The 26,301-nt window shown below is 44.0% G+C and overlaps 1 protein-coding gene and 1 long non-coding RNA gene across 2 annotated transcripts in view; both read right to left on the bottom strand.

Annotated features, from left to right (window-relative positions):
• Positions 1–26,301, bottom strand: part of LOC113168133 (NACHT, LRR and PYD domains-containing protein 12-like) — a 152,663-nt gene that overhangs the window by 44,952 nt on the left and 81,410 nt on the right. Inside the window, exons 11-12 of the mRNA XM_033326626.1 lie at positions 1,906–2,079; positions 1,292–1,465 (exon numbers count right to left, since the gene is read on the bottom strand). Of these exons, the coding sequence (XP_033182517.1) occupies positions 1,292–1,465; positions 1,906–2,079 (348 nt within the window). The remainder of the gene's footprint in view (positions 1–1,291; positions 1,466–1,905; positions 2,080–26,301) is intronic.
• LOC113155646 lies at positions 7,967–9,200 on the bottom strand. Its single transcript, XR_004463496.1, has 3 exons — positions 9,149–9,200; positions 8,869–8,988; positions 7,967–8,004 (listed from the first exon to the last, which is right to left on the bottom strand). It is a non-coding gene; the product is annotated as an uncharacterized LOC113155646 (long non-coding RNA).

The following is a 26,301-nucleotide window of genomic DNA, read 5'->3' as shown; positions in this document are numbered from 1 at the left end:
ACAGCCCCCAGTGTTCCTATTACCACAGGCACCACTTGAGCCTTGACCTTCCACATCTTTTCCAACTCTTCTTTCAGCCTTTGGTACTTCTCCTGATGTTGCTATCACTTGGGATTGCTACATCTATCACTACAGCCTTGTTCTCCTGTTTGTCCACCACTACTATGTCGGGTTGGTTGACCATTACCAGTTTGTCAGTCTGTATCTGGAAGTCCCACAGGATCTTACCTCTGTCATCCTCAACCACCTTTGGAGGTGTGTCCCATTTTGACTTTGGCACTTCCAGCCTGTACTCGGCACAGATGTTCCAGACGTACACTATGCCGGCCACTTGGTTATGGCGTTCCATGTATGCCCTGCCTGCTAGCATCTTGCATCCCGCTGTTATGTGCTGGATTGTTTTAGGGGCATCCTTGCACAGCCTGCACCTGCGGTCCTGCCTGGTATGGTAGATCCCAGCCTCTATTGATCTTGTACTCAGAGCCTGCTTCTGTGCTGCTAGGATTAATGCCTCTGTGCTGTCTGTCAGTCCAGCATTGTCCAGCCACTGGTAGGATTTGTCGACATCAGCCACTTTTTCTATCTGCCGGTGGTACATACCGTACAGAGGTTTGTCCTTCCATGATGGTTCCTCCTCTTCCTTCCTTTACGCCATCCGTTGGGGCCATCTTTCTGATGTATTCACATGTATTCTCCTTGGTATATGAAGCACTTAATGTTGACTTGGGCAATCGGCTTGAAGTTGGCCTCTAGGGTTGTTTTCCACTTTCCCATTGAGTTCTGGATGAAGCTCCTTAGATTTCTGTTGATCTTGTACAGTTCCAAGCATTCTATGATCCATGTGTGATGCTGTGCTGTTTATCAGCTGATTCGTCTCAGTGATGGTCAGAGTTGTTATTTTCTGTAGTGCTTCATTCACATCTTCTAGCAGATTTTCACAAGGTACTTATTCTTGGTAGCTGCTCTTGCATTAAGCTCTGTTATTGGGGCTTGGAACCCAATCTCTAATTGTGGGGAGGATGATTGTAATATCTTCCAGCTGACCTGTCGTCCCGTCTCCCCCTTGCCGTAGCATTTGTATTGTACCTCATCAATCTCTAGTTGTGACATGAGGTGTTTCTTGCGGATGTTAGAGCACTGTGCTACTAGTTGAAGATTTTTACTCTATACATAGACAGTAAAAATACTTGAGAATCTTTTGCAATTAAAAACCTGTGATAATAGCAAGTTAAATCACAAAGACTGCAAAAACCTGCTCCAGAAAAATTTACTTAAGTTAATGAATCCTAACCTGAGAGTTTCCAGTTTACAGTGTGGATTCTCCAGTCCAGCAGACAGAAGCTTCACTCCTGAATCCTGCAGATTGTTGTTACTCAGGTCCAGATCTCTCAGGCTAGAGAACTGGGAGCTGAGAACTGAGGACAGAGCTTCACAGCCTCTCTCTGAGAGGCTACAGCTACTCAGTCTGAAAAACAGTGGTGTGGTTTAGAGCTACATGTCTGTTCAATAAAGACATGAAAGAACATAAATGTTTTATTTCATACTTTAGTTAAAATTGTTAATTTTTACATTTGTGGCATCCAGGTCATATATATAATGACTAATTTATGCACAAAATCAGAAAATTATTATATTATCTATATATTATTAAATAAGAAAAACAAAGATTCTCAGGTAAACAACGTCTAAATAAAAGTTCTCTCTCTCTCTCTCTCTTATATATATATATATATGAATGTATATATATGAATGTATGTATATATATATATATATATATATATATATATATATATATATATATATATATATATATATATGTGTGTGTGTGTGCAAAGAATCTAGTGCAACTAAAAACGTATGACATTTTAAAGTCTCCAATTATTTAAAACACAAACTTGAACTGACCTGAGAGTTTCCAGTTTACAGTGTGGATTCTCCAGTCCAGCAGACAGAAGCTTCAGTCCTGAAACCTGCAGGTTGTTGTTACTCAGGTCCAGTTCTCTCAGACTAGAGGACTGGGAGCTGAGAACTGAGGACAGAGCTTCACAGCTTCTCTCTGAGAGGTTGCAGCCAATCAGTCTGAAAAACAGTGATGTATAACATGACAACATTTGTGTCAAACTGTAATTGGAGGTGGAGGAGTAGCAGCAATGGTGGAGGAGTAGCAGCAATCTTCCACTCAAGTTTGTTAATCAACCCCGTTCATTTGAGAGCCTCACTCTTAGCCTCTCTGATCCTAACTGGAAAAATCAAAAACCAGTCCTGTTTGTTATTGTGTACCGTCCTCCTGTCCCTTACTCTGAGTTTTTAACTGAATTCTCAGAGTTTCTATCTGATTTAGTTCATTATAGTGGGTGACTTTAATATCCATGTAGATGTTGATGATAACTGCCTCAACACTGCATTTAATTCACTATTAGACTCCATTGGTTTTACCCAAAATGTAAATAAACCCACTCACTGTTTTAATCACACCCTTGATCTTATTCTGACATACAGTGCGGAAGTTGATCAGTTAATAGTTTTTCCCCAAAACCCTCTTTTATCTGACCATTTCTTAATTACATTTGAATTTACAGTACCAGACTTTACTAAACCTACAGATAAGATTCAATACAGTAGATGTTTATTTGAAAATGCTGTTGACAAATTTAAGGAACTGATTCCATCTTTTATTTCAGAGCCATGTACCAACACAGAGGAAGGCGGTTATTTCAATGTTACTCCAGCACAAGTGGACTATCTTGTTAATAGTACTGGTGCTTCACTCGGAACAATACTTGATACTGTTGCTCCTCTAAAAAAGAAGCTAGTGAGTCAGAGGAAGTTAGTTCCATGGTACAATTCACAAATCTGTAGCTTAAAGCAGAAATCACGTAAGTTGGAAAGGAGGTGGCGTTCCACCAATTTAGATGAATATTTCCTAGCCTGGAAAGATAGTTTAATAATATATAAAAAAGCCCTTCATAAAGCTAGAACTTCATATTACTCCTCATTAATAGCGGCAAATAAGAACAACCCCAGATTTCTTTTCAGCACTTTAGCCAGGCTGACAAAGAGTCATAGCTCTGTTGACCCTAGTATTCCCTCAACTGTCAGCAGCAATGACTTCATGAATTTCTTTACAAATAAAATCGTAACTATTAGAGAAAAAATTTATCAGATCCTCCCTGCATATAGCATGGACTGTACAACAACTCTAGATCCATGCTCGCACTTAGACTGCTTCCTCCCTGTAGATCATTCTGAATTAATTTCAGTAACTATTTCCTCTAAACCATCAACATGTCTCTTAGATCCCATCCCGACTAGACTCCTCAAGGATGTCTTACCTTTGATCAGCACGTCCATATTAGATCAGATCAATCTATCTTTACAAATAGGCTACGTACCACAGGCTTTTAAGGCTGCTGTAGTCAAGCCCCTGCTCAAAAAGCCTACTCTGGACTCAGGGGTCTTAGGGAATTATAGACCAATATCCAATCTGCCCTTTATCTCTAAAATCCTTGAAAAGATAGTTTCTAAGCAATTGTACGACCACCTGCGTAGAAATAACTTGTATGAAGATTTCCAGTCAGGATTTAGAGTACATCATAGTACAGAAACAGCACTGGTAAAGGTCATTAACAGACAATGGTCTACTCTCTATACTCGTCATGTTAGATCTTAGTGCTGCATTCGACACTATAGATCACACTTTATTACACAGACTGGAACATGTCATTGGAATCAAAGGAACAGCACTAGAGTGGTTTAAATCGTATCTATCAGATAGATTTCAGTTTGTACACGTTAATGATGAGTCTTCCATGCACAGCAAAGTCAGCTATGGAGTTCCACAGGGATCTGTGCTTGGACTGATTCTTTTCACTTTATATATGTCCCCTTTAGGCAATATTATAAGGAAACACTCTATAAATTTCCATTGTTATGCAGATTATACCCAGCTATATTTATCTATGAAACCAGGAGAAACTAATCAACTAGTCAAACTTCAAGCATGCTTAAAAGACATAAAGACCTGGATGTCCTCTAATTTCCTTCTCCTAAATCCAGACAAGACAGAGGTTATACTGTTTGGGCCTAAAAATCTCAGAGACACTATGTCTAAACACATTCTCACCATTGATGATTTAGTTCTGGCCTCAAGTAATACTGTAAGAAACCTCGGAGTTATCTTTGATCAGGATATCTCCTTCACCTCATACATCAAAGAAATCTCTAGAACTGCCTTTTTTCACCTGAGAAACATTAAAGTTAAAATTAGGAGCATCCTGTCCCAAAGTGATGCTGAAAAACTAGTCCATGCATTTGTTACTTCCAGACTGGACTATTGTAATTCCTTATTAATAGGATGTCCCAATAACTCATTAAAGAGCCTCCAGTTAATCCAAAATGCTGCAGCCAGAGTTCTGACTGGAATTAGCAAGAGAGATCATATTTCTCCAACGTTAGCCTCTCTCCATTGGCTCCCTGTTAAATCCAGAATTGAATTTAAAATTCTTCTCCTCACTTATAAATCCCTTAATAATCAGGCTCCATCTTATCTTAAAGACGTCATAGTTCCTTATCTTCCAAGCAGAACTCTCCATTCTCAGACTGCAGGTTTACTTGTGGTTCCTAGAGTTTCCAAATGTAGAATGGGAGGCAGAGCCTTTAGCTACCAAGCCCCTCTCCTGTGGAACCAGCTCCCAGTTCAGGTTCGGGAGGCAGACACCCTCTCCACATTTAAGACTAGACTTAAAACTTTCCTATTTTATAAAGCTTATAGTTAGAGATGGATCAGGTGACTCTGAACCATCTCTTAGTTATGCTGATATAGCTTAGTCTGCTGGGGGACCTCTACTGATAAACTGAGCTCCTCTCCTCTCTCCTTTCTCTTATATCAATGCAAGTCCACCATTGAATGTCATTAACTTTGTGTCTTCTCTCTCCTGTAGTTGTGTTTCCTCCTCTCTGTCTCCCTCTCTCTGTACTTTTCTGCAGGTATCCTCGGCCTGGAGCTGTACATCTCCAGAATCCAGTTGACCTGCCCAATGTTCTTGATGCTTGTTGTTGTCTTTATTGCCTGCTGTTCTTTTCTCTCTTCTCTTTCAACTCACCCCAACCGGTTGAGGCAGATGGCCGCCCACTATGAGCCTGGTTCTGCTGGAGGTTTCTTCCTCTAAAGGGAGTTTAGAGTGTGGACAGAAAAATTTACTTAAGTTAATGAATCCTAACCTGAGAGTTTCCAGTTTACAGTGTGGATTCTCCAGTCCAGCAGACAGAAGCTTCACTCCTAAATCCTGCAGGTTGTTGTTACTCAGGTCCAGTTCTCTCAGACTAGAGGACTGGGAGCTGAGAACCGAGGACAAAGCTTTACAACTTCTCTCTGAGAGGTTACAGCCACTCAGTCTGAAAAACAGTGATGTATAACATGACGACATTTGTGTTAAAATAAAATGAAATATGCTGTAATTCAAGAGAACAAGTAATACGTTCTGTTCTGTTGTTGAATTACAGTAGCTGTGGATTCAATAATAAATAAATTCCACTATCTATACACTTACACAACTGTCCTGGAGACTTTGATGACTCCCAGCACAAACAGAAGATCCTTCTCTGATAAGTATGAAGAATATTTAAAGGGATCAAACACATCCAAATCTTTTCCTGATGACACCAACATGAAGAGCAGAGCTGACCACTGAGCATGAGACAGTTGAGTCTCATGCTCAGTGTCTCTTGGACTTCCTGAGTCCAGGTACTGTTGGATCTCCTCCACTAGAGAACGATCATTCAGTTCATTCAGACAGTGGAACAGGTTGATGCTTTTCTCTGCTGAGGGAGTCTCTTTGATCTTCTTCTTGATGTACTTAATTGTTTCCTGGTTGATCTTTGAGTTATTTCCTGTCTCTGTCTGCAGACCTCGTAGGAGAGTCTGATTGGTCTGCAGTGAAAGACCGAGGAGAAAGCGGAGAAACAAGTCGATGTGTCCATTTGAACTATCTAAGGCCTTGGCCACAGCACTCTGGTGGAGAAGATTTAATACAGGTATAAACAGATTGGATCCCAGAGAAGTTGACTGTTCTTCAGACAACAGATTGACTCCAGAGTTGATGAAGGTCAGATGGACATGAAGAGCAGCCAGAAACTCCTGAACACTCAGATGGACGAAACAGAACACCTTGTCCTGGTACAGTCCTCTCTCCTCTATAAAGATCTGTGTGAACACTCCTGAGTACACTGAGGCTGCTCTGATATCGATGCCACACTCTGTCAGGTCTGATTCATAGAAGATCAGGTTTCCTTTCTGCAGCTGCTCAGAAGCCAGTTTTCCCAGAGACTTAATCATCTTCCTGCTCTCTGGACTCCAGTGTGGATCTGTCTCAGCTCCTCCATCATACTTGATGTTTTTCACTTTGGACTGAACCACCAGGAAGTGGATGTACATCTCAGTCAGGGTCTTGGGCAGCTCCCCTCCCTCTCTGGTTTTCAACACATCCTCCAGAACTGTAGCAGTGATCCAGCAGAAGACTGGGATGTGACACATGATGTGGAGGCTTCGTGATGTCTTGATGTGGGAGATGATTCTTCTGGCCTGTTCCTCATCTCTGAACCTCTTCCTGAAGTACTCCTCCTTCTGTGTGTCAGTGAACCCTCTGATCTCTGTCACCATGTCAACACAGTCAGGAGGGATCTGATTGGCTGCTGCAGGTCGTGTGGTTATCCAGAGACGACCAGAGGGAAGCAGGTTCCCCCTGATCAGGTTTGTCAGCAGCACATCCACTGAGGTGGACTCTGTAACATCAGTCAGGATCTGATTGCTGTGGAAGTCCAGAGGAAGTCGACACTCATCCAGACCGTCCAAGATGAACACAACCTGGAACTCTTCAAACCTGCAGATTCCTGCTTCTTTGGTTTCAGTAAAGAAGTGATGAACAAGTTCTACCAAGCTGAACTTTTTCTCTTTCAGCACATTCAGCTCTCTGAAGGTCAATGGAAATGTGAACTGTATGTCCTGGTTGGCTTTGTCTTCAGCCCAGTCCAGAGTGAACTTCTGTGTTAAGACTGTTTTCCCAATGCCAGCCACTCCCTTTGTCATCACTGTTCTGATTGGTTTCTCTGTTCCAGATGAGCCTTTAAAGATGTCTTCTTGTTTGATGGTTGTTTCTGGTCTGTGTGGTTTCTTGGATCCTGTTTCAATCTGTCGGACCTCATGTTCGTCATTGACCTCTCCAGTCCCTCCCTCTGTGATGTAGAGCTCTGTGTAGATCTGGTTCAGAAGGGTTGGGTTTCCTGCTTTAGCAATCCCCTCAAACACACACTGGAACTTCTTCTTCAGATTAGATTTAAGTTCACGCTGACAAACTGCAGCAGGAGTTCCTGAATGAAACCACAAAAACATGATCAATATAATTTCTAATAAAAACACAGTTTGACAGTTTCATGACCCTAAATGATTCACATTTCAACATATTAACACTCCACATCTTCAGCTCTCAGTAAATGTCTAATTTGTCCATGATGTTAAATGTTTAGAGAAATCCTCTTACTGCTCTGCAGACAGTCAGCCAGCTCCTCCTGTTTTATTCTCCTCAGGAAGTTCAGTGTGATCTTCACAAATGCCTCTCTGCTGCTCCTCATCTGCTCTTCATCATCACCATGCAGCACCTCCTCATCCTCCCTCTGACTCTCTAAGCATTGTGGGTAATCAGAACTCAGAACCTTGTGGATCTTCTTCAGCTCGTTCTTCACAAAAGTTACAATGTTCTCCTCCAGCAGCTGGAACAGAAACTATATGAATGACACAATCCAACTCAAATCATGGAGCCAAACATCAGATCCATGTTGGACAGACTGACAATCCACTGGTCTAAAAAGTGCAGCATGGAGATTATTGAGAACACAACAGATGGAAAAGTAGTAGTTGGACATGTACAGACCAGAAATATAGAGTCCAGCTGTGTTGGATGCTGCTGGGCAGACTGACCACTGGGAACCTCTGAGCTCTCCTGGTCCACTCTGTGGAGGAATCATCAAGAATGAGCTCACAGTATGTCTGTCCACACAGAGACACACACAAGGTAAAGGTCCATGAAGACAGATTTGATGTGAACAGTGAATCAGAGACTCCCTGTAGTGGTGAAGCTTTACTGTCACCAGTCACTTTGGTTTAGTCTCAGCAGCTCTGAACAACAGATATCTCTGCCTCCCTCACTGAACAATGCTCAAGTGTTGGAACAAGACATCTAGAGACAGAGTCTGCTTGGATCACACTGGTTGTACTGGGCAGCTCCCAGTCTGAATATGTTGAACTGTGTGAGTATGAGGCAGAGTGCTGCTGCTCACACAATTCACTTTGACTAATTCACATTTGAACAACTTCATTCATTCATTAGTTGGTGGATCCTAAATGAATCTTCAAACGTCAGCTCTGGTACTGACACTGGGGACAAACAGTCCTCTACACTGACTTCAACAACATTAGAACTAAAGTCTTCCAACAGGAAGTGAAGAAGTCAAGATTCTTTAAGACATTTGTACCAAAATCTTCATTTGGAGAACTTCAATCACAAAGATTTGATCAGAGTTCAACATTTGTGGTGTTCAGCTGCTTCCTTTGACGTCTGCCTGCAAGTCAGCACTTCATTAGAAGAGGAGCAGCCCCCTGAGACCCTCTACAGGATCAGTGGTTTAGCTACTGGCTGGATGGAGATTTGATCCATGATCAGAGTGTTTGCTGGAAGAATAGTGAAGAAAGCTTCTCCTTCAAATCAACAGTTCAAACAGAAATCAACTTACTCACATCAGAAATATCCAGAATTTATCATCAGAGAAAGTTTACATCATATTGTTCAGACTGATTTTAAACTCACAACAACTTACTCTGTGTCTGATGAAGGTTGCTGTTTAAAATCATTAAGACGTCCCATTGACCCGTCGCTCTTGAAGGAAACACAGCTGGGTTCAGGTGCTGGTCCAGGAGATTCTGGTCTTTGATGGGACCTGATAGAAAAACAACTTTGGTGACGCTCACATATTCAGTCAAAGTTTCCTTCATAAATGACAAATAGAATCAGAAGAATAGTAAAAATGTCCTGATGAAATATTCAATTCTAGATGAGATTTGGAGACAGAATCAGTCCGATGGTCTCAGTCATCTCACCTCTGAGCTTTGGTCTGGCTCTCATGGTCCCCACACAGAGTGGTTTTAGAGGGAGGGACTCCCTCCTCTCTGTCCTCACACTGATCCATGCTGCTGAATCCACATCCACATCAGCTCACACATACTTTTTTACCTTCATGTGGAGAGGAAACACAAATCATTGATGTGCAGTGAAAACTGAAATCCTCCTTTCCATCATTTCTCCTGGACAAAGATCAGCTGCTCCTCCACTGATTGGCTCTTCTTTCCTCTTTCATATCAGTGTCACTTGAATGCAGTCAGACAGCAGTGGGAGGCAGAGGAAGCTGCCATCAGCTGCTCTACTTCTACTATCAGTCCACTAGATGGAGGCATGAAGCTGCAGCCCAGCACACACAGGATGATGGATCAACATTTACACTCACTCAGTCATTTGGACTGAGCGAAACACACATGAAAATCTACTTTGGGAAACCACAGTAACAACAGCTACAGTGCAGCAGCAGAGATGATTTTCCTCGTACAAACCTGGAACTCAGGCCCTTAGTTCAGTAACAACATGAAATCCCACATTCAAGTTCCCACATGCCGATGCAGCATGACGACGTTCAGTAAGAGACGTGAGCTCAAAGATGTGTTTCTTCTTTACTGAACACAAACAGTGAAGTGATGTGAAAGAAGAACTTTGAAAGTTACTGCAGCTTTTATTATATCAAGGGTTAAATAATGATTAATAATTTCATGATGGCGCCGCGAATGGCTGCTACGGTGTTTTGGCTCTTCTTTTTGTGCTTTTGTCTCCTAATCTTGTTTCCTGCCACAGCGCTGGTGGCTCTTACTCCAGGGAAGAGCTCATGAACATCAGAGATACTGCCCCTGTGAATTTATTTCCAACTTTTCTGGTTTCTACTTTGGATTTACTTGTGATTCTGTTAAAGGAGGCCCGTAACAAAGTGAGGCACCGCAAGAGAGCTAAGCGCTCAGGTGTGCTGGTGCGTCTCCGCCGGCGCGGATTATGCACTGCGCTTCCCGGAATATTCCTCTCCAACGTGCGCTCACTTTGCAACAAAATTGACGAAATGACACTGCTGCTGAACATAAGTAGGGACTTTTCCACGTCCTGTGTTCTGTGCTTTATGCAAACCTGGCTGTGTGACCTCATACCGGACTCTGCGCTCCAGCTGAGTGGATTTCAACTCTTCAGAGCGGACAGACACACGGAGCTTTCAGGTAAAACGAAGGGAGGTGGAATCTGTTTTTACATCAACAGCGGCTGGTGCAACGACATCCCTGTACGGTCTCAGCACTGGTCCCCTGATGAGGCCTTCATGATCATCTGCAAACCCCTCTACTTGCCGCGTGAGTTCTCCTCATTCATTCTTGTCGGTGTTTACATCCCGCCGATCGCCGATGTGCGATGATGATGATTCTGAATGTGGAACGGACAAACCCGGACACCTTGGTTATTATCTTAGGTGACTTTAACAAAGGCAACCTCTCCCACGACCTCCCCAAATTCAAACAGTTTATCAAGTGCCCGACCAGAGAGGAGAATGTGCTGGACCACTGCTACACCACCATCAGTGGTGCATATCGTGCCGTCCCTCGCGCTGCACTGGGGCAGTCAGACTTCATCATGGTCCACTTGATTCCGGCATACAGGCAGAAATTAAAACACTGCAAACCTGCTGTGAGGACAACAAAGAAGTGGACCAGTGAGGCTGTGGAGGAACTACGGCAGTGTTTGGACTGTACTGACGGGGACGTTTTCAGGTCTGACACTAATAGTCTGGACGAATACACAGATGCTGTGACGTCATACGTCAACTTCTGTGAGGACAGCATCATTCCATCAGGCACCAGGGTGAGTTACAACAATGACAAACCCTGGTTCACATCCTCACTCAGACAGCTGAGGTCAAACAAAGAGGCTGCATTCAGGAGTGGGGACAGAGAAAGCTACAGAGAGGCCAAGTACAGGTTTAGCAAGGAGGTGAAAAAAGCTAAATCGGTGTACGGTGAGAGAATGCAAGAACAACTCTCAGCCAACGACTCTGCTTCTGTCTGGAAAGGACTTAAGGCCATCACCAACTACAAGCCCAGAGCCCACCACTCTGAAAATGACCTGCGTCTAGCCAACAACCTGAACGAGTTCTATTGCCGTTTTGACAGCCAATGGGACGGACCTGTGACCCCCCACCAACCACTGGGCAGCAGCAGCCCCTCCACCTCACAGCTTCACACCTCAGTGTCACCTCCTCCGCCCCCACCTCTCTCTATCAAAGAGAGAGATGTTAACAAGGTATTTAAACGACTGAACCCCCGCAAAGCCGCGGGCCCAGACTCTGTCTCATCCTCTTCCCTAAAGCACTGTGCCGACCAACTGTCTCCTGTGTTCACTGGCGTCTTCAACACCTCACTGGAGACCTAAAGTTCGCGGACGACACCACCCTCATTGGCCTCATCTCTGATGGAGATGAGTCAGCCTACAGAAGCAAGATGGACCGTCTGGTGTCATGGTGCAGCTTGAACAACCTGGAGCTCAACTCTCTCAAGACAGTGGAGATGATAGTGGATTTCAGAAGAGACCCAGCGCCCCTCCAGCCTGTCATTCTCTGTAACACCCTAGTCACCTCTGTTGAGTTCTTCCATTTCCTGGGCACCACGATCACCCAGGAGCTCAAGTGGGAGCAGAACATCAGCTCCCTCACCAAGAAGGCTCAGCAGAGGCTATACTTCTTGTGGCAGCTGAAGAAGTACAACCTCCCAAAGCAGATGTTGACCAACTTCTACACTGGATTCTCATCGAATCCATCCTCACCTCCTCCATCACAGTCTGGTTTGCTGCAGCCACTGCCAGGCTGCAGAGAATCATACGCTCTGCCGAGAAGGTGATTGGCTGCAGCCTTCCATCACTCCGGGACCTTTACGTCTCCAGGACCCAGAGACGTGCATCCAGGATTGCAGCTGATCCCTCTCACCCTGGCCATGCACTATTTCAGCCTCTCCCCTCTGGCAAGAGACTCCAGTCCATCAGGACCAGGACCTCACGCCACAAGAACAGTTTCTTCCCTGCAGCTGTCAGCCTGCTGAACAGTTCCCCAATTCCCCCCAGATAACCTCTGCACAAATCCCCCCCTCCCAACCGACTACGAATATTCGTATTTATGTCTGTTTGTTTTTCTACTATTCTATTCTATGTCTGCACCTAACATCAGGACAAATTCCTAGTGCTGTAAAATGCCCTTTATCGCACCTGGCTATAAAACGTTTCTGATTCTGATTCTGATTCTGAAATAGAGATTTGTGAGGAGGTGGGGGTTCACACAGCTGATACTGGATCAATTCTCTTTGTATCTGAACTAATGGAAACACTTATATTCCTGTTTACAGATACAAGAACACAGACTGCACAGATTTGACTGATTTTAATGTGTATTACTGTGTAAACATCACTAATGTTGCAGCAGGTAAAGGTGAAGTTCACTTCATGTACTGACAGGTGGTGAATGTGTACTAATACATCACAGATCAGCTGATCAGAGTTTCTATCAACAATCTGCAAAGTAGCTGTGATATAAATGTAGTAAATTAAATAGTACAATATTTTTCTCTGTAGTGGAGTAAAAGTACCTTCAAGTAAAGTACAAGTATCTCATCATATGAATGGATAGAATGAAACGTGATACTATTACTTTGATAAATGATGTACTTTAATGTAGTAACATCTTGACCACCTCACTGACGACTCACAGCAGATGTGGAGGGACATACGGGCACTGACCAACTATAAAGACCAGGGCCCAACAAACAGGGTCAGTAGCAGCAGAGGAGCTAAACAGCTACTTTGATCACTTTGAGGCCACCAGACACCTGCACACACTGCCCCAAAACAACTCCAACACTGCACTTCTCTCTCTTTAGGAGCATGACGTGAGGAGGACACTGGAGCAATGAAGACCGCCACCCTCATCCCCATCGCTAAAACACAAATATAGACAGTCTTAATGACTGCAGACCCATAGTCCTTACATCTTTTTTTATGAAGTGTTGTGAATGACTAGTCTCTTAGCACAGCAGAGACCGCCTTCCCACCTCCTTTGACCACCACCAGTTGGCTTACAGAGCAAACCGATCCACAGAGGACGCTGTGGTCATTACACTTCAGAGAACGCTTATTCACCTGGAGAATCACAGAGCTATGTGAGGATGCTCTTCGTGGACTACAGCTCTGCATTCAATACAATCATCCCAGACACTACTACTACTAGTCACCAAACTGTTCATCTTGAAGCTCCCCTCTCCCACCTCCATCTGGATTAAACAGTTCCTCACAAACAAACCTCGTTTAACAAAAAAGTCTGTCAGGCTCGGCCCCCACCACTCCACCACGCTCATACTCAACACTGGTGTCCCTCATGGCTGTGTGCTGAGCCCCTTACTGTACGCACTGAATACCTGTGACTGCACTCCATCCCACCAACCAATACTATCATCACGTTTGCTGATGATAAAACCGTGGTTGAACTCATCTCTGGAGGGGATGAGATGTTGTACAGGGCTGAGGTAGAGAACCAGTTTGTCTGCTCACGAAACAACCTGACACTGGATGTCCATAAAACTAAAGAACTTATTATGGACTTCAGGAGACACTGACAGGACCACACCCCCCTCCCTCATCAACGGAGAACGTGTGGAAACTGTCTCCATCATCAGATTCCGGGAACCCACCAGTCGACCTCTCCTGGACTCCTAACATCAAGGCCTTAGTGAAGAAAGCTCAGCAGCGGCTGCATTTCCTGCAGATCCTAAATAAAAATAACTTGGGGAAGAAGCTGCTGCTGACTTTCTATCACAACTGTGTGGAGAGCACAGTGACACACTGTCAGGTGTGTGGTGTGAAGGCTCCACAGCTGAGGAAAGGAAAACTGTGCAGAGGGTGATAAATACAACTCAAACTAAACTGGTCAGGTCAACAAAGTCTCACACCACCAACAAACAGCTTCTTCCCCTGGACCATTCGGACTGCAAACAATCACTGAACACACTCACACATATAAATAATCCACACGCCGGGCACTTTATACAACAAATAGGTTTTAGTTTAGATTTGTACCCACCTACGATGTAGATAGGTGGTAGTTATTCTAGTGTTGTACTGTTATTCTACTACTATTCTACTGTATTTTATTTAAGTTCACTGTTGTTGAGAACAGCACCCACAGTTTGGTTGTACTCCCTATGTGCAATGACAATAAAGTCTATTCTAATTCTAATTCTGTTTAATGTACTAATTACTTGAGTTGTTTAATATGCAGTACTTTATATTCCATATAGAATCTTTGTATTTGAAATAAATTAATTAAAGTGAAAGTGAAAAGTAACTGTAACTGAATATAAATGTGCAATAAAAAGTTAAATATTTCTATTTGACCTGTAGTGGAGCAGAAAAAAGAAATACTTAAGTAAAGTACACTTAGTATTGTACTGAAGTACTGGAGCAGCCTAAAAGTCCTGGTTACAAACAGAGGAATCTAAAAAAGACACAAAACTCAACAACTGACTCAATCAAATCTTTATAAAACATATTCAACATGAATTTGAAGAAAAAGGACTGAATGAAAAACACTGTCATCACTTTGTTTCTCCAGAGGTCCAACTGCAGACCTCAGTTCTGAGTCCAGTGAAACAACAGTGTTACTTTTGATCATGTGATCCCTTCATTGGAGCTGTGATTGTCATTCTCTGTCTGTAGAAACCTTGGCTCTTGTTCACATCAGTGTTTTTCTGATGAACACTGGTTTGATTTCAGCTTTCAGACAATCTCTGGTTTTAACTCACAGATATATTTTGTCCTGCTTCTGAACCCAGTTTGGATTGGATGTGCTCACTTTCTGTTCAAAATCTCTCCTTTAAACTACATTTTATTCATTTTGAAATCCTTCAGTTTTCAGCCACACTACTCTCATCGTCACTCAAAAACCTTCAAGGCTCCTGGAGCCTCAAACATCAGTTGTACACATGTTTTTATTAAGTCTATGATGTGATGATATGAGAACATTTGATGATGTGTTCATGAACTTTGTGTTTCTGTTTCACTGCTGCACAAACCAACTGAGCTTTAGAACAAATCACCTGATTCATCTGATTCTAAAACATGAACTCAACTTGTTACAAGAAAAACCAACATCAGCAGTGCTGGAAAGGAACTAAGTACATTTACTCAAGTACTTTCATGTACAGTGAGGGAAAAAATTATTTGAACCCCACTTGATTTTGTAAGTTTGCCCACTAACAAAGAAATGATCAGCTATAATTTCAATGGTAGGTTTATTTGAACAGTGAGACACAACAATGACAAAAAAAATCCAGAAAAATGCGTTTCAAAAAGAGTTATAAATTAATTTGCATTTCCATGAAGGAAATAAGTATTTGATCCCCTATCCGTCAGCAAGATCTCTAGCTCCCAGGTGGATCTTATACAGGTAACGAGCTGACATTGGCAGCCCTCTCAGCTCGTTACCTGTATAAAAGAGACCTGTCCACAGAAGCAATCAATCAATCCAGATTCCAAACTCTTCACCATGGCCAAGACCAAAGAGCTTTCCAAGGATGTCAGGGACAAGATTGTGGACCTACACAAGGCTGGAATGGGCTACAAGACCATCGCCAAGCAGCTGGGTGAGAAGGTGACAACAGTTGGTGCAATTATTCGCAAATGGAAGAAACATAAATTAACTGCCAATCTCCCTTGGTCTGGAGCTCCATGCAAGATCTCACCTCGTGGAGTTTCAATGATAATGAGAACGGTGAGGAATCAGCCAAGAACCACTCGGGAGGAACTTGTCAATGATCTCAAGGCAGCTGGGACCATAGTCACCAAAAAAACAGTTGGTAACACACTACGCCGTGAAGGACTGAAATCCTGCTGTGCCCGCAAGGTCCCCCTGCTCAAGAAAGCCCATCTACAGGCCCGTTTGAAGTTTGCCACTGAACATCTGACTGATTCAGAGGAAGACTGGGTGAAAGTGTTGTGGTCAGATAAGACCAAAATCGAGCTCTTTGGCATCAACTCAACTCGCTGTGTTTGGAGGAGGAGGAAGGCTGCCTATGACTCCAAAAACACCATCCCCACTGTCAAATATGGAGGTGGAAACATTATGCTTTGGGGGTGTTTTTCTGCCAAGGGGACAGGACAATTGCACCGCATCAAAGGGAGGATGGATGGGGCCATGTACCGTCAAATGTTGGGTGAGAACCTCCTTCCCTCAGTCAGGGCATTGAAAAGGGTCGTGGTTGGGTATTCCAGCAAGACAATGATCCAAAACACACGGCTAAGGCAACAAATCACTGGCTCAAGAAGAAGCATATTAAGGTCATGGAGTGGCCTAGTCAGTCTCCAGACCTTAATCCCATAGAAAATCTGTGGAGGGAGGTGAAGGTTCGAGTTGCCAAACATTGGAGAGGATCTGCAAAGAGGAGTGGGCCAAAATCCCCCCTGAGATGTGTGCAAACCTTGTGGCCAACTACAAGAAACGGCTGACCTCTGTGATTGCCAACAAAGGTTTTGCCACCAAGTACTAAAGCACGTTTTTCAAAGGGATCAAATACTTCTTTCCTTCGTGGAAATGCAAATTAATTTATAACTCTTTTTGAAACGCATTTTTCTGGATTTTTTTTGTCATTGTTGTGTCTCACTGTTCAAATACACCTACCATTGAAATTATAGACTGATCATTTCTTTGTTAGTGGGCAAACTTACAAAATCAGCTGGGGTTCAAATAATTTTTTCCCTCACTGTATATTACTACTATTTCGATATTTTATATTTGTACTTTACTTTTCACAGAGAAGTACTATATCTTTCACAGCTCTATATTTATATAGGAACATATACAGTTACTAGTTACTTTACACATGAAGATTTGACAAACAGTTTATAAAATATAATGAAGTTTAAAACTGATTTAAAATCAGAAACGCTGCCTTGAGGAATCTTTTGATCACTGAGTTGAAGTGGTTTCAGTCAGTTTTTATAGAAACGTCAAACATTTAATGGTTCCACCTTCTTCGAGTTGAGGATCTGCAGCTTTTCCTTCGTTGAAATGACACTAAACTGAATCATTTTGGTTTCAGACTATTGACTGGACAAAACCAACTCAGTGAAGGTTCCACTTTCTCACTTGATTCTGGTTCTGAACAGAACAAACAGTTGATGGATGAAGCAGGAAAAGAATCATCAGATTGATCAATAATGAAAAGAATCATCACAGCTCCATAGAAATCATTCACTGTCTGTGTCTCAGAGTTCTCTCTAATAAACTGAGGGACTTTGGACTAAACCACCTTTGTCCAGATTAACCAGCGGTTCCACCTGGACAAAGGTTTCCTGAATCACCTGGTTCAACGACGACACCGACTTTATCGACAGTGTTCAGACTAAACGACGACACCGTTGTTGTTTCTAGATTCAGACTGAACACTTTGATAACTGAGCATCTGTCTGACAGTCAGACTACAGGTTTCCACACAGGAGAGAGAACCAACAACAGAAAGAGACAGAAAACATACTCACCCTGAAACGCAGACACTCTGAGCGTCCTCCACTCCCAGCATGCACTGGGAGACTGAGAGAGAAGCAGTAAAAAGTCATAAACTCAAACAATAAACCTGGACTTGGACCCCAACCATATAAACACACTGTTAAAATTAACAGAACATCAGAGTCAGTGAACCATGTTCCCTCAGAAAACAGAAAACTGATCCTGAAGGGTCCAAATACAAGTACAAGTACCACTGTGCATAGTTTCCTGAAGTGAAGTACTAAGTATTTTCTCTAAAATGTAGTAAAAATAAAAACTCTGGTAGTTTGGGTGTTGACTCATAGAACAGCTGAGGTTCAGTGAACATTTAAAACCGTCAGCTACTGAACCAGTTCTTGGTTCAAAGGACTCAAGGAGTCAACCAGGGAAATTCTGTTGAAGTCAGGATTTAGTAAAAACCAACCTAACTGTGAGGACTTTTGTCAGCTCCATGTTTTTCCTGAAGACCGGTCTGTAGAACCACTTCAGGACTGACAGCTTTGGTTTATTCAGCTATTTACCCCCTTTTTCTTTTTACTGATTCTTGTTTTGAATGAAGAACTAAGTTCCACTAAAGCAGCTTCTTCTGTGTATTAAACCTTTAAATCAGAATTTCCTCAGAAGACACAAATGAAATTTGTCCATTTAACTCAAAACACAGGAACAGTTTGACCCTGGAACTCATCAACACATCACACTACAACAGGAAATCCTTCTAGTCTCAGCTTCAGTTCAATGAGGAGAGATCAGCAGAGCGTCAATAAAAAGTTATTGGAAAGCAGAAATGATGGAATAGATTTAGTTGGAGTTCCAGCAGAGAGTGAGTGTAAAAGATCTTCCTCATTGAACTTTAGACCAAACTTAATTTTCCCTGAACCAGTGAGAGGAAAACCCACAGTACAGAAGTCGTACTTCAGAGCGTCAGTGTTTCTAGCTGTGGTGTGGCTGCAGTACTCTGTGGTTGGTGCTGCGTCAGTCATGTTCTGTTCTGAACCCTGCACCAGGATCAAAAGTCCAACCTGCAGTTTCCTGTTCTGCCTCGTCCCCACTCTACAGTGTGAATGTAGATACGGTATCAGTGTAGTAGGTTTATGACTTGTTACCGTTTTTCTTATCATCCTTATCATCCATCCTTTAAAGATGGTGGTATAGATAGTAGTACTTTCACCTTGTCAGTAGTTGAGGTGGAGCTAGTTTGAAATGTTTCAGTGTAAAACTGGATCAGATTTCACCAACTGATTCTTTGGTTTTTAACTATCAGTGAAATCAATGTAGTGCAGTAAAAATACACACAACCACCAAGTATGAAGTACATTAGTGGAGTAAAAGTACTTAGTTACGTTCCAAAGAAAAGTACAAGTGTAGTTCAGATGTGTTGAACATGTGACTCTGACACCAGAGAAACTCGACCTTTAAAAAGGATCAAATATTTATTGTCAGCTTGTTTCACATTTGTAGTAGTGGATAAAAACTGGTTCTGTGTTACTGCAGAGACCTGGTGTGGAACTAAACCAGAATCCTGGATCAGGTTCAGACCAGCAGAGTCCAGCAGGTGGCAGCACTGACTGTCTGTTGAGCAGGAAACAGAAGCACTAACTGTTTTTTCCTCCATCTAATAAACAGCTGCAGCTGCAGGTCTAGGTCCAGGATCAGGATCAGGTCTCAGTTAGTGGGAACCAGAATATGTCCTGGTCCACAACAAGGACAGGGGTCAACAGTCATCACTAAAACTGGACTGAACTGGTCCCAAATACATCAACACACAGTATTTGTTGTTTTAGTGAAGCAGCAAACTGGTTGTAGAAGGACTAGTGAGAGAACTACTGTTAAGACGTTTCCACATATGCACTCCGGACTGACTCTGGAGGATCAGGTCCAGACATTGTGCGGACTTGTGGGTTCACACATGAAGAACACAGCAGGAGAAAGTCCGGGTGACACACGTTCCCACGCAGCATTAGATTGATAAACCTGGAGTCAAGTTTAAACCCTGATCAAAAGTAGAATATATACAAACTGGGTCCAGACTGTGTCCTGCTCTGACCTTTGACCTTCTTCGTGCAGATGATGAATCCAGCCAGAGATCAGACCCAGGATCAGTCCTGAGGCTCTGATGGTGATCTGGTTTCTGTCTGACTCAGGCCTGTAGGGATCTGAGGACACACAGGTGTATATCCATCCATTATCCGGGGCGGGGGCGCGGGGGCAGCAGTCTGAGCAGAGAGACCCAGACTTCCCTCAAACGGAGGTCTTTACCTTCAAATACACTCGTCACAATATAGAAAGAAGATTGAACCAAATGTGTCCTTGATGACAGTGAGCAGTGGAAATCAAAGACTTCCTCTGATGTTCAGACTCGGTTTAAGTCTTAATGCAGCTGGATGTAAAGAATTATCTTCACAGAATATATTCGAAGCTGATACTGATCACTGACCAGTCTGTTTCAGTAGCACATTGATTCACATGGAAACTGGGTCGTCTTCAAATCAAAGAGGTTCTGTTGGTTCTGACCAACATATCTTCATCTTCTGATGCTGTGATGATGCCGTTTGTGTCTCGTCCGTTCTCTCAGTAACGTTGGTGAAGTCTGCTCTGTGTGGTCTGAACGTCCAGTGAAATAAATGAGGAACATGTTGGTCACAGTATGAAGCTGTGGAAGTTCTGCAGTAGTTTGTCTGATCACTGCTGATAGAAGGTTCTAACAGAGACAAGTCAGCACTGCTGCTCTGGTTCATGTTGTTCTCATAGTTTAGTAGAAATAAAAATCATTTTCTTAGAATTTCATCACCAGGAGAAACGATCACTAGAGGATTACGGAGCTTTGTGAATACGACCCCAGGTGTTTGAACGTTGTGGCAGACAGGGATCAGCTCTCAGCAGAACCACTAGGACCTGTCTGTGGCTACACAGCCTCATTCCACCACCAGAGAAATGGATCCAGCTAGTTAACCAAGCTAACCAGCTCTCAGCACTGTGTTCCCACAGTCCCAGCTGTCCCTGGATGAAAGGCGGTGTACTGTACAGGTTACTGTACACCACCTTTCTGCCTATATCTCTGCTGAGTGATTCATAGAGTTTGAACCAGAATGAGATCATGTGGACAATCAGAACCACAACAACTGCAGCACAGATACGGCTACAGTCCCAATCAGCAGCTCCATCCCAGCCGTAATCCCAGATCTAGTTGGTCTCCATCAGCCTCAGCAGTGCTGGTTCTATCCTCTGTTAACTAACTGTCTCCATCTCTCTGAGTTCAGTGATACTTGCTGCTGAGGGTGAACCCACTCTCTGTGGACACAGCCAGCGGGGATCTACTGCAGGACACGGGCTAAACTCTCAGAATAAATCAACATGGACCAGAGATCAAATAAATCACTGCTGTGACACTGGCTCCTTCAAGAAAAACACCAACAGAGTCCAGACCTCTACAGTCCTGTGTTTGTCTGATACTACGACTCACTTTGATCAGATGATTTATATGTTTTTACAAAACCAAACCTGGAATTCAAAGAGGAGATACTAACTTTGGCTCAACTATAGATTACACAGACTTTATCTGGACATCATCATTGACCTTTCTCCACATTTCAGCATCATGTTGGTTCAACAACAACGTTGATTTGACTCAGGTTTTTACACTGGACACCTTTCCTGATACAACACTCTGAAATTTGCCAGGTGAGGGACTGACGCTCAGAGTCCAACAGCTTATTCAACCTCAACCTTTCTCCACATTTCCACATACAGTGAAACCTCAGTGTCTTCAACCAGTGTCTCCACTGAGCCACCCATTCTCCCTCCATTATCCTGTCCTCAGTTGTCCTCTGAAGGGTCGCAGCAGTGCTGGATCCTATCTCAGCTGTCAGTAGGTCAGAGGCAGGGTCCACCTGGACAGGTGTCCAGTCTATCACAGGGCTGACATACAGAGACAGACAAACATTCACACCCAGGGACAGTTTAGAGTCCATTAACCTACAGACATGTGTTTGGACTGTGGGAGGAAGCCGGAGAACCTGGAGAAAAGCCGGTCAAACACAGGAAGAACATCCATACTCCACACAGAAAGGCACCCGGCCGACCTGTGGATTCAAACCCAGCTCCTTCTTACACTGAACCATTCCCCTCAAAATGACTCAAGTCTTCAACAGAGACTGTGGACTCTGGTTTCTAGTTTCAAACGTCTTAAAGCTAATGACTGACCTGTTGAAGGTCACAGGATGTTTGTGTGTCTCCAGATTAGCTGCACATTTGAATGAAGCCAATGAAAACGTCCCACTGTCCTGCAGAGTGATGATGTGCACCTACACAGTGGATCCTCACATTTGATCTTAATGTTCCAGATTAGTTTTAACTGAACAGCCGCTTCACAATCTGCCCAGTACAACCACAGTCTGACCTGCTGGTTACTGAGCAGCTCCACTGGGTCAGTCCGAGTGAAGAACGACTCCATCTTCAATTCAATTCAATTCAATTTTATTTGTAGAGCGCTTTTTACAATTGACATTGTCACAAAGCAGCTTTACACAACCAAAGAACAGTACATGAACAGTGAATGTGTATGAATCATAATAATCAGATTGTCCCTGATGAGCAAGCCGAGGGCGACAGTGGCAAGGAAAAACTCCCTGAGAAGGCAACAGGAAGAAACCTTGAGAGGAACCAGACTCAACAGGGAACCCATCCTCATATGGGCAGCACAGATACGGCTACAGTCCCAATCAGCAGCTCCATCCCAGCCGTAATCCCAGATCTAGTTGGTCTCCATCAGCCTCAGCAGTGCTGGTTCTATCCTCTGTTAACTAACTGTCTCCATCTCTCTGAGTTCAGTGATACTTGCTGCTGAGGGTGAACCCACTCTCTGTGGACACAGCCAGCGGGGATCTACTGCAGGACACGGGCTAAACTCTCAGAATAAATCAACATGGACCAGAGATCAAATAAATCACTGCTGTGACACTGGCTCCTTCAAGAAAAACACCAACAGAGTCCAGACCTCTACAGTCCTGTGTTTGTCTGATACTACGACTCACTTTGATCAGATGATTTATATGTTTTTACAAAACCAAACCTGGAATTCAAAGAGGAGATACTAACTTTGGCTCAACTATAGATTACACAGACTTTATCTGGACATCATCATTGACCTTTCTCCACATTTCAGCATCATGTTGGTTCAACAACAACGTTGATTTGACTCAGGTTTTTACACTGGACACCTTTCCTGATACAACACTCTGAAATTTGCCAGGTGAGGGACTGACGCTCAGAGTCCAACAGCTTATTCAACCTCAACCTTTCTCCACATTTCCACATACAGTGAAACCTCAGTGTCTTCAACCAGTGTCTCCACTGAGCCACCCATTCTCCCTCCATTATCCTGTCCTCAGTTGTCCTCTGAAGGGTCGCAGCAGTGCTGGATCCTATCTCAGCTGTCAGTAGGTCAGAGGCAGGGTCCACCTGGACAGGTGTCCAGTCTATCACAGGGCTGACATACAGAGACAGACAAACATTCACACCCAGGGACAGTTTAGAGTCCATTAACCTACAGACATGTGTTTGGACTGTGGGAGGAAGCCGGAGAACCTGGAGAAAAGCCGGTCAAACACAGGAAGAACATCCATACTCCACACAGAAAGGCACCCGGCCGACCTGTGGATTCAAACCCAGCTCCTTCTTACACTGAACCATTCCCCTCAAAATGACTCAAGTCTTCAACAGAGACTGTGGACTCTGGTTTCTAGTTTCAAACGTCTTAAAGCTAATGACTGACCTGTTGAAGGTCACAGGATGTTTGTGTGTCTCCAGATTAGCTGCACATTTGAATGAAGCCAATGAAAACGTCCCACTGTCCTGCAGAGTGATGATGTGCACCTACACAGTGGATCCTCACATTTGATCTTAATGTTCCAGATTAGTTTTAACTGAACAGCCGCTTCACAATCTGCCCAGTACAACCACAGTCTGACCTGCTGGTTACTGAGCAGCTCCACTGGGTCAGTCCGAGTGAAGAACGACTCCATCTTCAATTCAATTCAATTCAATTTTATTTGTAGAGCGCTTTTTACAATTGACATTGTCACAAAGCAGCTTTACACAACCAAAGAACAGTACATGAACAGTGAATGTGTATGAATCATAATAATCAGATTGTCCCTGATGAGCAAGCCGAGGGCGACAGTGGCAAGGAAAAACTCCCTGAGAAGGCAACAGGAAGAAACCTTGAGAGGAACCAGACTCAACAGGGAACCCATCCTCATATGGGTGATTACATGCTGTGTAGGCAGCAGGCAGTCCAGTATAACAGTTAATGTCTTTAAGTTAATGTGGAGCCCAGTTAGTTATTGCAGGCAGACTAGTTCCATTCCTTGACTATCGAGCGTTGAGTCGAGACCTCCAAGAAACAGCTTCCGACGTCCGCCGAGGCCAAGACCGACATCATAGTAGCTTGTGACCAATCCAGTCTCCAAACGCATCCCAAAGGGCAAACGGTGGATCCAGGCGACGAGATCTCCAGCCAGAAGTTGGGCATCAGGACGAGTCAGACAGGTCCAGAGGGCAAAGGGTGGAATGACGTGTAGCTCGACAGAGAGACAGGAAGAGGGACAAGAGAGAGGTAGAGGGAAATAGAGAGATGGCAGTTAGGTGTGATCACAGTCAGATAAAGTTTGAGGTGAATGTATATTCAGTGTAGTGCAGCAGGGACTCTGGCAGGACTAATTATGACAGCCTAACTAAAAGGGTGGGTTCAGAAGGAAACACAGACATGAGGGCTCCCTGGGATGTAGAGCAACCGATCACTTCACCATCAACAAACCTGAGTGATCAGTGAGAGTTGGGAAGACAGCGCTACCTGGCGCCGCCTCAGGTGGCTGCCTGTTGCAGTAGCTCCCGTTAGATTTGTAGTTTTGTAGTTATTTTGGGCGGTTTTTTTTTCTTTCCTTACTTTTCTCTTTTAACTCTCCTTCGACACAACTTAATTCACGTTGGAATATGGCTTTACTGATGATTTTTTCCCCATTTTTCGTGACTTTTCCAACACTTTATGTATTGATGGGGATTAACAATGGACGCGACCAGGATCAGACACACTGTTTACACCAGGGATCAGCTGATCGCGCTCTCCCAACACTCACTGGGAGAAAGGCCTCTGATCCCCGTGGAGCTAAGGAGAAGGCGCCGGGGATGAAGAGCTGGACTAAAAAAGAAAGAGGGGAAGAGAAGGTTTAAACCTTCTCTACCTTCTGTGGTCACGGGAAATGTGAGGTCCCTGGTGAATAAGATGGACGAGCTCGGTGTGTGGAATATCGTGAGTGCAGCATCATGTGTTTTACTGAGACCTGGCTGCAGGAACAGATTCCGGACTCCAACTGCACCATCAGCGGCTTCAGGACTGTGCGGGCGGACAGAGACTGTAGGAGGAGCAGTAACAGGTGGTGTAAGCCCGGACAAGTTACGGTAAAGAAACGTCTCTGTAGCCCGGACATTGAACTGTTAGCTGTAAGTTTGCGTCCATATTATCTGCCTGAGGGAGTTTACCTGTGTTATTGTCATTATGACGTATATTCCCCCGTCAGCCGCTCCTGACGTAGCGTGTGACGTCATCAACTCAGCCACCGCTAACTTACAGAACCAGCATCCAAACTCCTTCATAATAATAACAGGAGACTTCAACCACACGTCTCTGGACACAACTCTTCCCACTTTTTCCCAGTTTGTCAACTGCTCCACCAGAGACAATAAGACCTTAGACTTACTGTATGCCAATGTGAAGGATGCATACACCTCCACTGCTCTCCCTCCCTTGGGCAGATCCGACCACAGCCTGGTGCTCCTCACCCCCGTCTACACTCCTATTGTTCAAAAGCAGACAGTGACCATGAGAACTGTAAGGAAGTGGTCTCAGGAAGCTATTGAGACTCTGCAGGGGTGTTTTGAAGCCACAGACTGGAATGTTTTCTGTGACCAACGTGGAGACGACATCAATTCCATGACAGACAGCGTCACAGAGTACATTAACTTCTGTGTGGACAACATCATCCCAACCAGGACAGTGAGGTGCGTCTCTAACAACAAGCCCTGGATCACCAGCAACTTAAAGGAGCTGCTGAACAGGAAGAAGAAGGACTTTCTGGAGGGAGACAAGGACCAGGTGAAGTCTGTGCAGAGAGAGCTGAGGGTGAGTCTGAGGCAGAGTAAGGACGCTTACAGAAGGAAGCTGGAGAACCAACTCCAGCAGAACAACATGAAGCACGTGTGGTCTGGAATGAAGAACATCACTAGCTTCAAGGAGAAGGGGAACCAGGTGGAAGGGAACCTGGACAAGGCCAACGAGCTGAACCCTTTTTTCAACAGGTTTACAGCACTACCACCCTCCCTCTCCCCCTCCTCCACCTCCAGACACTCTGCTGCACCCTCCTCCTCCACCCCCTCCTCTGCCAGACTCACAGACAGAACAGCGTCTCCACTGCTGCCCCCCCACACCCCACTGCTGCCCCCCCACACCCATCCTACAAGGAACATCAGTGACGGTCATAAAACCACACCCATCACTGGAACTCTTACTGACGAAATGATCCCACCGTCATCCCACTC

This window comes from Anabas testudineus, chromosome 18, assembly GCF_900324465.2.
Source record: "Anabas testudineus chromosome 18, fAnaTes1.2, whole genome shotgun sequence".
Classification (NCBI taxonomy): Eukaryota; Metazoa; Chordata; class Actinopteri; order Anabantiformes; family Anabantidae; genus Anabas; species Anabas testudineus.
The sequence above is the reverse complement of the archived record's forward strand: the minus strand, read 5'-3'. Positions and strand labels throughout refer to the sequence as shown.